The sequence below is a fragment of the Portunus trituberculatus genome, chromosome 19 (assembly GCF_017591435.1).
Source record: "Portunus trituberculatus isolate SZX2019 chromosome 19, ASM1759143v1, whole genome shotgun sequence".
In the NCBI taxonomy this organism is placed as follows: domain Eukaryota; kingdom Metazoa; phylum Arthropoda; class Malacostraca; order Decapoda; family Portunidae; genus Portunus; species Portunus trituberculatus.
In genome coordinates, this window is record NC_059273.1 from 9,622,731 (window position 1) to 9,636,234 (window position 13,504).

Sequence of the window (13,504 nt, forward strand, 5' to 3'; positions counted from 1 at the left end):
GAACTTAGATAGACTACAATGGACGTGGGCGACAGGAACACACTAGGACACACACTCGCACTCTGCCACCGAGACCCCGCGTGACTTCTGATGATGCTGAAGATATTGTTGCCTTTAATGTCGAATCTTGAGATTAATCACAACCAATCGATACCAAGCCGTCAAGAGTGAAAGGAACTGGAGGAGAGGGACGGAGAGAGAGAGACGGGGAGATAGAAAGAGACACTAGAGAAAGGGAGATAAAAGGAGATACATCTAGATCTTAACAAGGAGTGACAGCTTTCCTTCCGCCACCCTCTCTCTCAATCTCTCCATCTCTCCCTCTCTTTTAAGTGAAGAGGGTGGAGGAAGAAAGATGCCTGAAGAGGAGAGAGCGGAGGAGGAGGGGGAGGTAGTGGTAGTAGCGAGGTAATAAGAGGAGAGAGAATCTTACCTAGTCAGCAGTGAGGGGCAGAAGGAGGCCGGGTTGTCCTGGTCACTGAAGGCAGGAGAGGACCCCCGCAGCATCCACAACCGGAATACCAAGATGGCCACGCCCTGCAGGAGGAACACAAGGGAGTCACTTACCGGCAGACACATCTCACTATACACAGGACGCTTTCACGAGTGTTGACTTGTAATGTTGTGTTGTAAGGGAATTCTAGAGTATGAATCTAGACCACGTATTCTCAAACACTCCTCTAGTTCCCTCTATTATAAAAGGGTTGATTTAAATTTAATCGATTTTATTAAGGTGTTTTTTATGGTTTTAGAGGAAGAGTGACAAATCTAATGTATTATCACTTGGGGAAACAATCTTCAAAAACCCAACTAATCATCTCTGTGGCCCGGGAAAATAGTCGTGGTGAGAGAGCAAATCGTTTCTGAATATGGACCTATGAGTGGCATGAGTGGAAATAATGAACACAATCAACTTTTTAGCGATATACTAAGCAAACTAAGAATTATAGACACCGAGATTGAGTAATAATATACATAAAGAGGAATGGTGTAGCTGACCATATCAAATAAAAATAAAAACTTTCTCCATCAACATAAACTCTATAACTAATACTTCATTATGCATTTAAATCCAAGTAAAACACATTATTCAACAGCCTCATAAGGGACAAAATGTATGCTGCTGCTTGTTCCTCCTTCATGTTCCTTCGCGTCAGCACCCAATAAACCAATAACACCAGCTTGGCAACAATGACCACCACCACCACCACCACCACCACCATCACCACCACCAACCACCTCAAATTAGTGCTGTCTGTGCTTGTCTGTGCCCGGAATGGTGTGAAATGCCTTTGTGCCTTCGTGTTGCATCACCAGCCTGGCCTCAGCGGTGTGCAGACAGGGCAGTCAGGTGTGGCGCATCACCAAGCAGCACACATCACCGAAGCCTGCGCCACACAACACTAGTCCTCCCCTCTCCCAGTTGTCCCCCGCTACTGGCTCTACTAACAATTAAACTCATGTTTGGTGCCACTTGCCATTCCACCAACTAGTAATTCCTGAACATTCTCGCTGTGTTGAATGACCAAAACACACACACACACACACACACACACACACACACACACACACACACACACACACACACACACACACACACACACACTGGCACACAAATACACAAGGTCTCCAAACACGGTAATGCTCACACACAAACAAAGGTTCTGGTGTATTTTAGTCAGTCCAGGTTCAAAGCAAGCGCATAAATAATTAATAATAAAAAGACAGCCTCCATTCACGACAAAATTATCATGAATTTGACATTTATCTATGAGCGCAGTAATGAGAGAGAAAAATAATACACACAATTATAAGGAAAAAACTCATAACGAATAGTTTTTGTGTATGAAACTGACGCATTGATACTGAACACTACTAAAAATGTATATACAACGTGTATGATCTAAGTCTACTTCACAGGAACTCTCTCTCTCTCTCTCTCTCTCTCCAGCGGTGTACCTCATTCCACTGTTGTTTTCTTTCTTTCTTTCACTGATCGGTTTTGCTCCTTTCATTCACTCCTCCTGCTCCTCAAACGCCTCCTCCTCCCTCCTCCATTCACACTCTTATCTCCTCTCCTTTATTCTTTCTCTTTCCTCTTCTTCATCCTCCTATCAGCGAGTGAGGAAGAACGAGTAGGAAGAAGAGGAAGAAGAGATCGCTAAGTTTTTTTTTTCTCTCATTGTTTTGGTCTTACAATAGCTCGAGGGAAGCGTAACAGGTTTACACACACACACACACACACTCACGCACACACGCACACATACCCACCACACACACACACACACGTCATCACGCTCCACATCACTCAAATGCAATCTCCTTACCTCTCTTCCCATTCTTTCTTCTTCCCTTCCTTCATCTCTTGTCTATTTTGTATTTCACCCGAAACTCACCAGCGTCAGTAGAGAAACACCTTTTTGCTCTGCTGTTATAATGGAGTTCTCTCTCTCTCTCTCTCTCTCTCTCTCTCTCTCTCTCTCTCTCTCTCTCTCTCTCTCTGTTTCTCCCCACTTTCATTTCAATCTCTAAATGTAGGTTAGGATGAATATACTCTCTCTCTCTCTCTCTCTCTCTCTCTCTCTCTCTCTCTCTCTCTCTCTCTCTCTCTCTCTCTCTCTCTCACCATTCCAGCCAACCAGCAGAGGCGACGAATGAGTGATGTCAACCCTTTCGTCAGGTGAGCTCGACACAACAATCTGGAGAAAGAAGAAGAACCGGATTAGTGTGTGTGTGTGTGTGTGTGTGTGTGTGTGTGTGTGTGTGTGTGTGTGTGTGTGTGTGTGTGTGTGTGTTTCACTGTTTGATCTGCTGCAGTCTCTGATGAGACAGCCAGACGTTACCCTACGGAACGAGCTCAGAGCTCATTATTTCCAATCTTCGGATAGGCCTGAGACCAATCACACACCACACACCGGGACAACAAGGTCACAACTCCTCGATTTACATCCCGTACATACTCACTGTAAGGTGAACAGGGGCTGCACGTGAAAGGAGACACACTCAAATATCTCTACCCGGCCGGGGAATCGAACCCCGGTCCTCTGGCTTGTAAAGCCAGCGCTCTAACCACTGAGCTACCGGGTGTGTGTGTGTGTGTGTGTGTGTGTGTGTGTGTGTGTGTGTGTGTGTGTGTGTGTGTGTGTGTGCCTTTGTGACAAATGAACGCGAGACTATGAAAGCAGGGAGAGGAAGAAAGGGAGGGAAGAAGAAAGGAAAAGAGGTTGGGGATGTAAGGAAAGAGGAAGGAGAAGAACAAGGAAGCTAGGTGAATAAAAGATAAAGACGGATGGAGGAGGAAGGGAGGAGAGAAAAAAAAATGGATTTCAAAGGGAGGGAAGGAGGGAGGTAGCACTGGAAAATAGTTAATGAAGCAAAGGAGAGAAATGGAGAAATGAGACTTAAGCAAAATTGAGGAGGAAGAGAAGAACGAGAACAAGTGAAGGATGAAGATGAAGAGACGAAAATTAGGACAAGAACGAGAGGGAAGAGGAACAAAAGGAGGAGGAGAAGGAGAAGGAGAAAGAGAAGGAGGAGGAGGAGGGGATACTATGAATAGAGAGGAGGCACGGACTTATGAATTATAAAGACTGGGAGAAGAATGAGTAACGCGTAAGGAAGAGGAAATATGGAATAACTATATCAAGAGAGAAGGCGAAGGAAAGAGTAGAAGCACAGGCAACAGATAGACAAATTGGTAGATAAATGAATGAAGACATAAATGAAAAAAAAATAGTCATTGATAGATAGAAAAGAGAGGCAGAAAGATAGTTAGGTGGACAAATAACAAATAAAGAGACAAATGGATGAAGAGAAAGATAAAAACAACAAAAAAAATACATCAAAACTTAGAGAGGCTAGAAGAACTATTAAATCATTAGAAGTTCACCAAAACAGAATGATTCAAAATTTAAAACCAGTCAAAATTATCATGAAAAAACTGAGATAAAAACAACGTGAGATAAAAAAATAACTAAAACAAAGAAGTCTAGAACCTAAAAATAACATCACACATCAAAACAACGAGACAACATCAAGCTTTGGATCTCGAAGACACGCCGACACACTGACACACCAACACACTCACCTCCTAACGTGCTTTCTGTGGCGTATGACATCCCAGGCAGCACACACAGCGAGGGACGTGATGGCGTGTTCCTTGCATAGCGTCCCTAATGCCGCCAGGAGCCCCGCACGCCGCACCCACACCCACCCACCTCCAACCACACTACCGGCAGCTCCTTCACCCTCCACGCCCACAGACTCTTCAGCGCCTCCTAGTGAACCTTCCCGCCTCAAGGTTTCCCAAGGCGATCCGCTGTAGTAAGTCCCTCCTTCAGAAAGTGTGTGTATTTTTCTTCCTTCGCCTCCTGTGGCTGTGGCGTCGTTTCCTCCTCCTCCTCCTGCGACTCCTCCAGCTGATTCCGGTTCGTCCTCACTCCCTTCGACGTCGTTGTGGTCGTCTCTGTCGCCCTGTATCGCCCTGAGAGGGAGAGAAGGTCAGGAAGAGGGAAATGGATCAAAAACAGTGTTGTATGCAAGGGGAGAAAACACGTGTAATGCTTCCACCTGCCCGTACCATTCATTTGTTAATTACCTGATGCTGAGATAGGGTTACCTCCACACACACACACACACACACACACACACACACACACACACACACACACAGGAAGGTCTTTGTCCCCTTGACTGTGATTAAGAGAATCTCGTGGACTGTTCGATTTCCCCTTGTTCCTTCTCTACCCTACTTTCCATTCCCCTTATCTATCTACTCTCCCTTGTCCCTTCGTGTACTTCTCCTCTCGTGCTCCCCTCACCTGACCTCATCTCTCTCTCTCTCTCTATTCAGTTAACTCTCCTTCCCACTCTCCTCTTTCCCTTTACCTTCTCGCGCTATTTCTCCCAACATCTACCTGCCCTCCTCTCTAATTCCATCTCCTTCTTTCCTTTCATCTCAGTCTATTACCTTCTTTACCCCTCTACCAAACCTTTTCCACGTCTCCCTCACCTCGCCTCAACCTTTCGCACCACCTTGACTCCTCTCCCTCTCCCTCTCTCTTTCTCTCTCTGCCGTCCACAAGTAAACAGCACACAGTCAAACACGGCTAATCAGACATCAATTGCTTCTCATTCACAGAACACCCAAGGATGTCATTAAATTCGACCTCAGAAGGCGTGTCTTTTCTTCACACCACTATTTTTTTTTTTTTGTCTCTTTCCTTCGTGATGCTTTTCAACTTCTTCCTCATTTCTTCTTTTGACGTGACGGTGAAAAGGAAGAAAGATAAGAAGGTAAAAAGACAGATAGACAGACTGACTGGCTGAAAGGCACACACAATTACACACACGCACACGCACACACACACACACACACACACACACACACACACACACACACACACACACACAAGCGTTACACTGTTTATTTATGTGAGGAAAGTACACATTCTCCTTTTAGATGCGCCCTTTGAACGCTTCTCTGTGTGTGTGTGTGTGTGTGTGTGTGTGTGTGTGTGTGTGTGTGTGTGTGTGTGTGTGTGTGTGTGTGTGTGTGTGTGTGTGTGTGTGTGTGTGTGTGTGTGTGTGTGTGTGTGTGTGTGTGTGTGTGTGTGTGTGTGTTAAGGATGAAAAAGATAGAGATTCTGATATAACATAAGGCTGACCACTATGAACTGACAGACTCAATAAAGGTGTGGCTTTGATGTTGTGATGACAGTAGTGGTGCTGGTGGTGCTTGTGGTAGACTAAGAGCCTTCTTATATAAAAGGAGTGACAGAGACGCAACAATAGTAGGCTTATGCGAATTGTGAAGTAGTAGAAGTGGTGGTAGTAGTAGTGGTGGTGGTGGTGGTGGTGGTGGTGGGGGTGGTGATAGTAGTAGTAGTAGTAGTAGTAGTAGTAGTAGTAGTAGTAGTAGTAGTAGTAAAAGTAAGATGTTCAATTTTGAGAAGTCATACTACACATTTAGGAAAAACCTTCACTCTTTAAATCTTTGATGTGTGTGTGTGTGTGTGTGTGACAGAGAGAGAGAGAGAGAGAGAGAGAGAGAGAGAGAGAGAGAGAGAGAGAGAGAGAGAGAGAGAGAGAGAGAGAGAGAGAGAGAGAGAGAGAGAGAGAGAGAGAGAGAGAGAGAGAGAGAGAGAATTACGAGCATTCATTAAAACCGTGCCATTCTTCATCTCCCTTATCCTGCTTATAATTTCCCTGACAATAAAACAAATGAAAAAGTTGCTCTTAAATTCGTAAGCACATCATTGTCTTGGAATAAAACACCACACTGGTTCATTTGAAAGCAATGGCAATAAATCATCTCGTCACGGAGACAATAAAAGCACAATGAATATTCAATAAGATATTTACAAACTCTCAATACTCCAGTCAGTCTTATTGCTGATTTCTTTTTATAATGCTGGTGCCTGGTAAGTACCTTCCTTCAGGAGCTTTATGGTATTTAAATGTCCTCACGTTAAAAGTGCATCTTTTTGCTGAGTTGAAGGAAAATTACAAATATCACCCATTATGTTGGCAATGAAAGGTGATCAGCTTACACGCACACGTAGACACACACACACACACACACACACACACACACACACACACACACACACACACACACACACACACACACACACACACACACACACACACACACACACACACACACACACACACACACTCAACGTAATTTAATGTTACCATAACCACCACCAACACCACTAGTACACACTTCTACCAATACCACTGCTACTACTACTACTATTAATTCTATTATCACTACTACTTCTACTTCTATTACCACTACTTCTACTACTAATACTAATACTATTACTACTACTACAACTGTTTCAACTACTACTACTACTATTACTACTTCTAACACCAACACCCAGCGCCCACAGCGGTGTCCAGGTGCGTGGGCGTGGGCGTGGTGGGGGTATCCGCTCCCCTTCACGAGATCAATGCTTCCGAAGCCGCTGCCTCTCTGTCCTTCCCACCCCCGTCCCTCACCTCTCTCTCTCTCTCTCTCTCTCTCTCTCTCTCTCTCTCTCTCTCTCTCTCTCTCTCTCTCTCTCTCTCTCTCTCTCTCTCTCTCATATATCCTCCTCTCCCACCTCCATTCACCTTCCCCTTCCCCTCCCCTTCTTCTACCAGCATCCCCTTGTCCCCCTTCCGCCTCCCCCTTCCAGGTAAACACGCTTCACCTGTCTCACCTGGTATTCAGAACGAGGGTCACGAGTCTGGCACAACACACTGAGATTGAGGCACTAAATAAACTTACATTTACTCCCTAACCCTCGAAAACTTAGAAGCGAGTCTGGTCTTACATGCAAATTAATTTCACGTATCAAAATGAGGCGAAGGGGACGGGGACTTAAGCACGAGTCCTCCTAAGTTTGCACGTCCATGTTTAATACTAAGTTGGTGGCCCCTTGTGTGGCAGCCTTAATCAAGCTCATTTGTCCTGCCCTAACTTAACACAGGATTCGCATTTAAGTTTCCCAGTCCGCTGTAACCTGACTTTCAAGAGTGCTCGTCTAGTAGTTTTAAAGAAGTAATATTAGAAATGTTTGACACTAATAGAATTCAATTAGATGACTAGGTACCTCAATCTTTTCTTAACATTACACTCGCATTTAAGTTTCCTAGCCAGCCGTATCCTGAGTGCGCGTCTAGTTGTTTTAAAGAAGTAATGTTAATAAAATAAATAAAGAATGTTAATGAAATAACAAAAATCATTAAGATGACTAAATAACTCAATCTGCTCCATCTTCAGGTTTCGGTATTTACCTCAAAGAGTTCATGTGTCAATTTCTATTCTACTTGCTGACATGAAATTTACTACAATATTACTACTGAAAACTTTTTTTTTTATGTACGAGAGGAAAGCTGGTCAAGGGCAACATAAAACGAAAATAAAGCGTCTACTTAGTTGCTAGTTCCCTTGCAGAATACTTCACGTAACTTTATACTCCATCCTTACCTTCCATTTACATTTCTTTCCACGTTGAGTCACTTATCCTAACGCGACGGCAACCTGATTTTTTATTATGGGGACCAAAATTTTAACCCGAGCTGACGTAATTCACCCCATTCTCCCTGTGCCTCTCCCTCTGTCCCTGGCTTGCCCAAAGTTGTGTTAATACTTGTGACCAATAAATTGACCCTTAATAACCCCAAACAAAGGGAACAAATGAAGTGGCAGAGAAAAAAGGCGTGCGTAACGAGCTTCCTTCACGCCAAAACGTCACCTTTATTTCAAGCCAAACTAAAGGAAAAGATCGGCGCCCTCTAAAGGAACCAACCTGCCGCACTTCGCCGCCATCAAGAGACTGACTTGAAAAAATAATCCTACTTTACTGCCACTTTCCTCAAGCACTTTTCATCCTTTTTCCAGCAACTGCAGCACCTCCCGACGCTCGTGCCGCCTTTCCGGACCCTCGCAAAGCCTTCCAGCACATCATAACCTTTTCCAGGATCTTACAGCTTCTTTCAGCACTTTCATTTCCTTCTCGCACTTTTTCCAACCTTTTCCAGCGTCTCTTCCTACTTAAACGACTTTGGAATTCCCTCCCCACCTCCCCTCTCGACTTTCTTTTCCTTTCCTCTTCCAGCGCCTTTGGTCCTTTCCTTTCTTGCCCTTCCAGTGGCTTACTCGACCTTTCTTGTTCTTCCGGCTGTGTCGAAAAAACTATGTCACTCTTCCAGCACTTTTCACAGTTCCTTCCTGCATCCTGCGTCACAGTGTCTCCGTATATTCCTTTGCCCTTCCAGTATTTCCTAATGACTCCAGCTCTCACTTCCCACATCCTTTCATTCCCTCTCACTTCTATTCCCCGGACAGCAGCACCAGCACCTCCTACTCAAGCCTCGAAATCTTACATCCTATGCTTTCTCCTTTCTTCAGCACCTCCTATCGTAGTATCCTATCCCTTCCAGGTCTTTATATTCGCTTCCAGTTCCTCATACCTCGTTCCAGCTCTTCTGCAGCAACGCTCAGCACCTTTCCACCATTACCAGACTCCACCCAACACTCCTCCACCACTTTAACCGACACATACCCATTCTCCTCCACCCTCCCTGTCATTATGAAGTCCTCCACAGCTCCTCCTCTCCTATTACCTCACAGTTACCTTCCGTCCTCCCTCCCTCTCCTCCCTCTTCCCTTCTTGACACCTCCAGAGCTCCACATCCTTCCCTCCTCCCTTCCCTCTCCCCGGTGTCTAGGTCCTTCACGCCTAAGGACTGCTGAAGGAGGGAGAGGGCGAGTACTCTTATCCTAAAGGAGAGAGAGAGAGAGAGAGAGAGAGAGAGAGAGAGAGAGAGAGAGAGAGAGAGAGAGAGAGAGAGAGAGAGAGAGAGAGAGAGAGAGAGAGAGAGAGAAAAGTAGTAGTAGTAGTAGTAGTAGTAGTAGTAGTAGTAGTAGTAGTAGTAGTAGTAGTAGTAGTAGTAGTAGTAGTAGTAGTAGTAGTAGTAGTAGTAGTAGTAGTAGTAGTAGTAGTAGTAGTAGTAGTAGTAGTAGAAGCAGCAGCAGCAGCAGCAGATACATAACCATTCCCATTACATTCATCATCCTCTCTCTCTCTCTCTCTCTCTCTGTGTGTGTGTGTGTGTGTGTGTGTGTGTGTGTGTGTGTGTGTGTGTGTGTGTGTGTGTGTGTGTGTGTGTGTGTGTGTGTGTGTGTGTGTGTGTGTGTGTGTTTCCCCTTGTCTTGAATAATCAACCAGACAGCTTTCCATGTCTTTCCAGCTTTTCCTCTACTTGATCCCACCCTCTCTCCTCCATCTCTCTGTCTCTCCGTGTCTCCCTCTTCCCTCCTTCCTTCCCTTCGGATTACGCGTGCCTCCCGCCCCAACTTTCACACTATATCAAGCTGACATTGGAAAAACTTGAGGGGGAAAAAGGGACCTCGATTATGCAGAATAAATGACATTAGCTTTTATAAGGAACGAGTAAAGGTGAGAAGAGGGGCGCCATTCCCTCAGTGTGTGTGTGTGTGTGTGTGTGTGTGTGTGTGTGTGTGTGTGTGTGTGTGTGTGTTTGTGTTTGTGTGTGTGTGTGTGTGTGTGTGTACATCATTTTATATATGTGTCTTTCTTAGGAACACACACACACACACACACACACACACACACACACACACACACACACACACACACACACACACACACACACACACACAGTTTCTCTCTCTCTCTCTCTCTCTCTCTCTCTCTCTCTCTCTCTCTCTCTCTCTCTCTCTCACCTGTGATAGGAAAGGATGGCCGCCAGGAAGCTGAGGCAGGCCAGCAGGTCAGCGCGGCCCACCAGCCCCGTCACCTGAAGGCCAAGACAGTAATTTATTTAGTAGTGACACACGTCCTGCTCAACACTCAACTATTACTATGCTTTTTTTTCATTAGGTAACATTTCAAGCTCCTCGTCTAGTTATTTAAATTCCCGTGCGTGTCTCTTATTCATTTTCCATTTCTTTATTTTTTTTCATTCCATTTCGTGCGTCATTATTTAATATTTCATTGTTCTCGTTTAAAAAAATTTTTTTTAATTCATTATACATTTCTTCAGTTTAATTTCATTCCTTTTCGTGTGCCATTACTTGATATTTGATAGCCCTCGTCTTCTTTGTCTAGTGTGGGTATGAAAGCTTTCGTGTGTGTCTTTTGTCTTTATTCATTATTCATTTGTGCTGTTTTATTTCGTTCCTTTCCTCGCGCCATAATTATCACATGCTGTACTTGTTATTCTAATTTTACAAACTTCCTGCATCACGTACGTGCCTTCGCTGCGTTTTCCAACCCTATCTTCTTCTCCTCTTCTTCTTTTTCTCACTAATTATATCTCTTTCCAACTCCCCGCCTCTCTACTTCCACCCAAGTCTGAAGTACTCTTGTCTTCTCCTCTTCTCCCTCTTTACTCTTCATTTTCTTCATCCATGTCATATTTGAATTTTCCACTAAATCCTGCACTGCCCGGGTCTTCAATTTTTTCCTGCCCTTTTTTTGCACTTTGCCGCCTTCCCGAGGGTGCGCAGCTTCCTCCCTACACTACTTAATATCCTCCACCCTGCAGCCTCTCATTACTTTCCCATCCAGTGATTCCTTCCTTGATGCGTTCTATTCCTGGTACAACCTCTCGAAGTGCCAGCAACGCTCCACTCCCTAATCAGTCCTCCTAGTCATGTACGAGTTCAAGTTCTTAAAATTAATGCTTATATCACGTCTTAGTCTCCCCTTCCGTTTATTCAGTCTCTTTGTCGTTAGTGTGTTGCAGTCATCATCTTCCTTTAATTTTCTCAACATTATTTTGTAATATTTCTTTTTTTAGCACTTTTAATCTTTTGTATATTTAAGTCTTTCTTGTCACCATCTTTATAGGTACTGCTATTGGAAATCAAACTCTTAACGAAAAAAGCAAATAAATAAATAAACAACTTACCAATGTTCTTCAGTATCAATGTAAACATGTCTCTTTATGTTGTTGTTCATTGCATTCTTAAATCTTATTATCGTCTTGAAAACTACACAACACCAGTTGTACACCATCAAAATTTAATTCCTAGCGCTGTATCTTAACACTAATGTCGATAACAATATATCCGTACACTATTGCTCCATCACTTCCTTCATTATATAACGCCACAGTATTACCACCACACTCACTTACCACACAACTAACTCATAACTTTAACACCGATACCAGTTCTACTAAGCAATAATACCTGCACATAAATAACCTCAATATATCTCTCGCTTCTCCTTTGTCACTAACCACCTTCACTAATCACCAACGCCTCACTTACTGCCTCAGTGTGAATGGGGTGAGTGGCGAAGATGAGGCCGGCAGAGAGGACGGTGCCTTGGGGAAGCTGAAGGAGGCGCAGCAGAAGGCGAGTCAGCAGAAGGCAAGCGGAGGAGTGGAGCAACACATTGACCAGGTGGAAGCCGAATGGACGCAAGCCAAACACCGCGTGGCTGAACCTGTGCAGGAGAGGAAAGGAGACCAGGTGAGGGGGAGCGAAAGTGAAAAGAGATTAACACTGGAAGTTGTGAATATTTTATAGTAACGATATAGGAAAAATACTAACTTTTACTGAGACTACTTTAACAACACCTATGACTACTACTACTACTACTACTATTATTACTACTACTACTACTACTACTACTACTACTACTACTATTATCACTGCTACTACTAATACTATAATTGACACAAGAAAAGACAGTCAATATCAGAAAACTATCGAAATAAATCGAACTTGGCAGGTCGCGACCTTCACCTGCGAAACAAATCATCATCTGTAAAATTTAAAGAATGATTGACTTGCAAGTGATGTGCCTGTCATCACGTTTGCACTGCACCTCGCACCAGCAAACAGTCTTCTGTTATTTTGATGCTGCCGATGACAAACTGAATTTTGAATTTCTATCGTCTCTACGCTGAAGTTCCTAAACGTTTTATTCCCAGGTCTCTCTGTTTGATGACTTAGTGTCAAATCGTTTAAATGGGCAGTTGTTTGATAGTGCTCTGCCTTTCGATTTGGTCTCTTATGTTTTAAAATTTTTATTCCTTGGCCTTTCACAAGCTGGACTAAATGTCAGATTGTTTAAATACAAAGTTGTTTGAAAGCTGTGCAACACAAGAATTTTAACAAACACACAAACACAGCAGGATACCAATAACAAAGTGAAGCACTCTATCATCATCCACAAAGCACGTCAAGATTAAAATACCCTATAGAAAAGAAAATTACTCTGAGTAACAAGTAGGAAATTGTATCTCAAGAAACACTGAACTACACAAAAGACCCTCTATTTCACATTAAAATCAGTGGATTCTAAGTCAAGCTATAAGTAATGGCCTGAATACTCCTACTTTGTTTATAATGACCTGTCGTGACGCCTCAGGTCTGCCATGAATCAGCACACACACCTTGAATTAGCCGGCACACGCACCTTTATATCCTCCCTTCTCTTCAATAACACTCAGAAGCGTGTCTCGAAATACAAAGTGAAAGAGTTGATAGTTGATGTTGCTGTCTATCTTCCCCAATCCTTTCTGCTCACGACAATGAGCTCATATTTATGACTCCACGATGACAGGGTATGACATGGATCCTATTTTATATTCAATCAATACTTTTTTATATACAAGTTTATTTTGTGGATGGAAGAGTAGTCATGAAGTGCTGGTAACGTAAGGGAGAAAGTGCCCTTTGTCTCTCCATTTACGGTTAGTGGTAGCCGTGTGTATGTGTGCCTGCTAGATTTGTGGGTCGTGACGATATGTTAGCGTGGGAATGTGTGTTAGTACTTGTATCAGGGAGGTATTGACAGATTAAAAGTATGTATCGAAGTGCCAGTATTGATATCGGCTTGGAGATGAATTTTCCTATAGCTGTTGGGAGAAGGCTGGCTATTGGTGAATCCCTGAGAGGAGCGTCAGCACTTGTAGAGTCGAAAACAAGTCTACGGATATTACAAACCGCATTTCATTACTTTGA

General features: G+C 43.7%; 1 protein-coding gene across 1 annotated transcript in view; it reads right to left on the bottom strand.

Annotated features, from left to right (window-relative positions):
- The window catches only part of LOC123506121 (protein O-mannosyl-transferase TMTC1-like), a 209,155-nt gene that overhangs the window by 71,260 nt on the left and 124,391 nt on the right, over positions 1 to 13,504 (bottom strand). The window contains exons 3-7 of the mRNA XM_045258009.1: positions 11,801 to 11,978; positions 10,247 to 10,320; positions 4,088 to 4,483; positions 2,627 to 2,699; positions 434 to 537 (exon numbers count right to left, since the gene is read on the bottom strand). Coding sequence (XP_045113944.1) covers positions 434 to 537; positions 2,627 to 2,699; positions 4,088 to 4,483; positions 10,247 to 10,320; positions 11,801 to 11,978 — 825 coding nt within the window. The remainder of the gene's footprint in view (positions 1 to 433; positions 538 to 2,626; positions 2,700 to 4,087; positions 4,484 to 10,246; positions 10,321 to 11,800; positions 11,979 to 13,504) is intronic.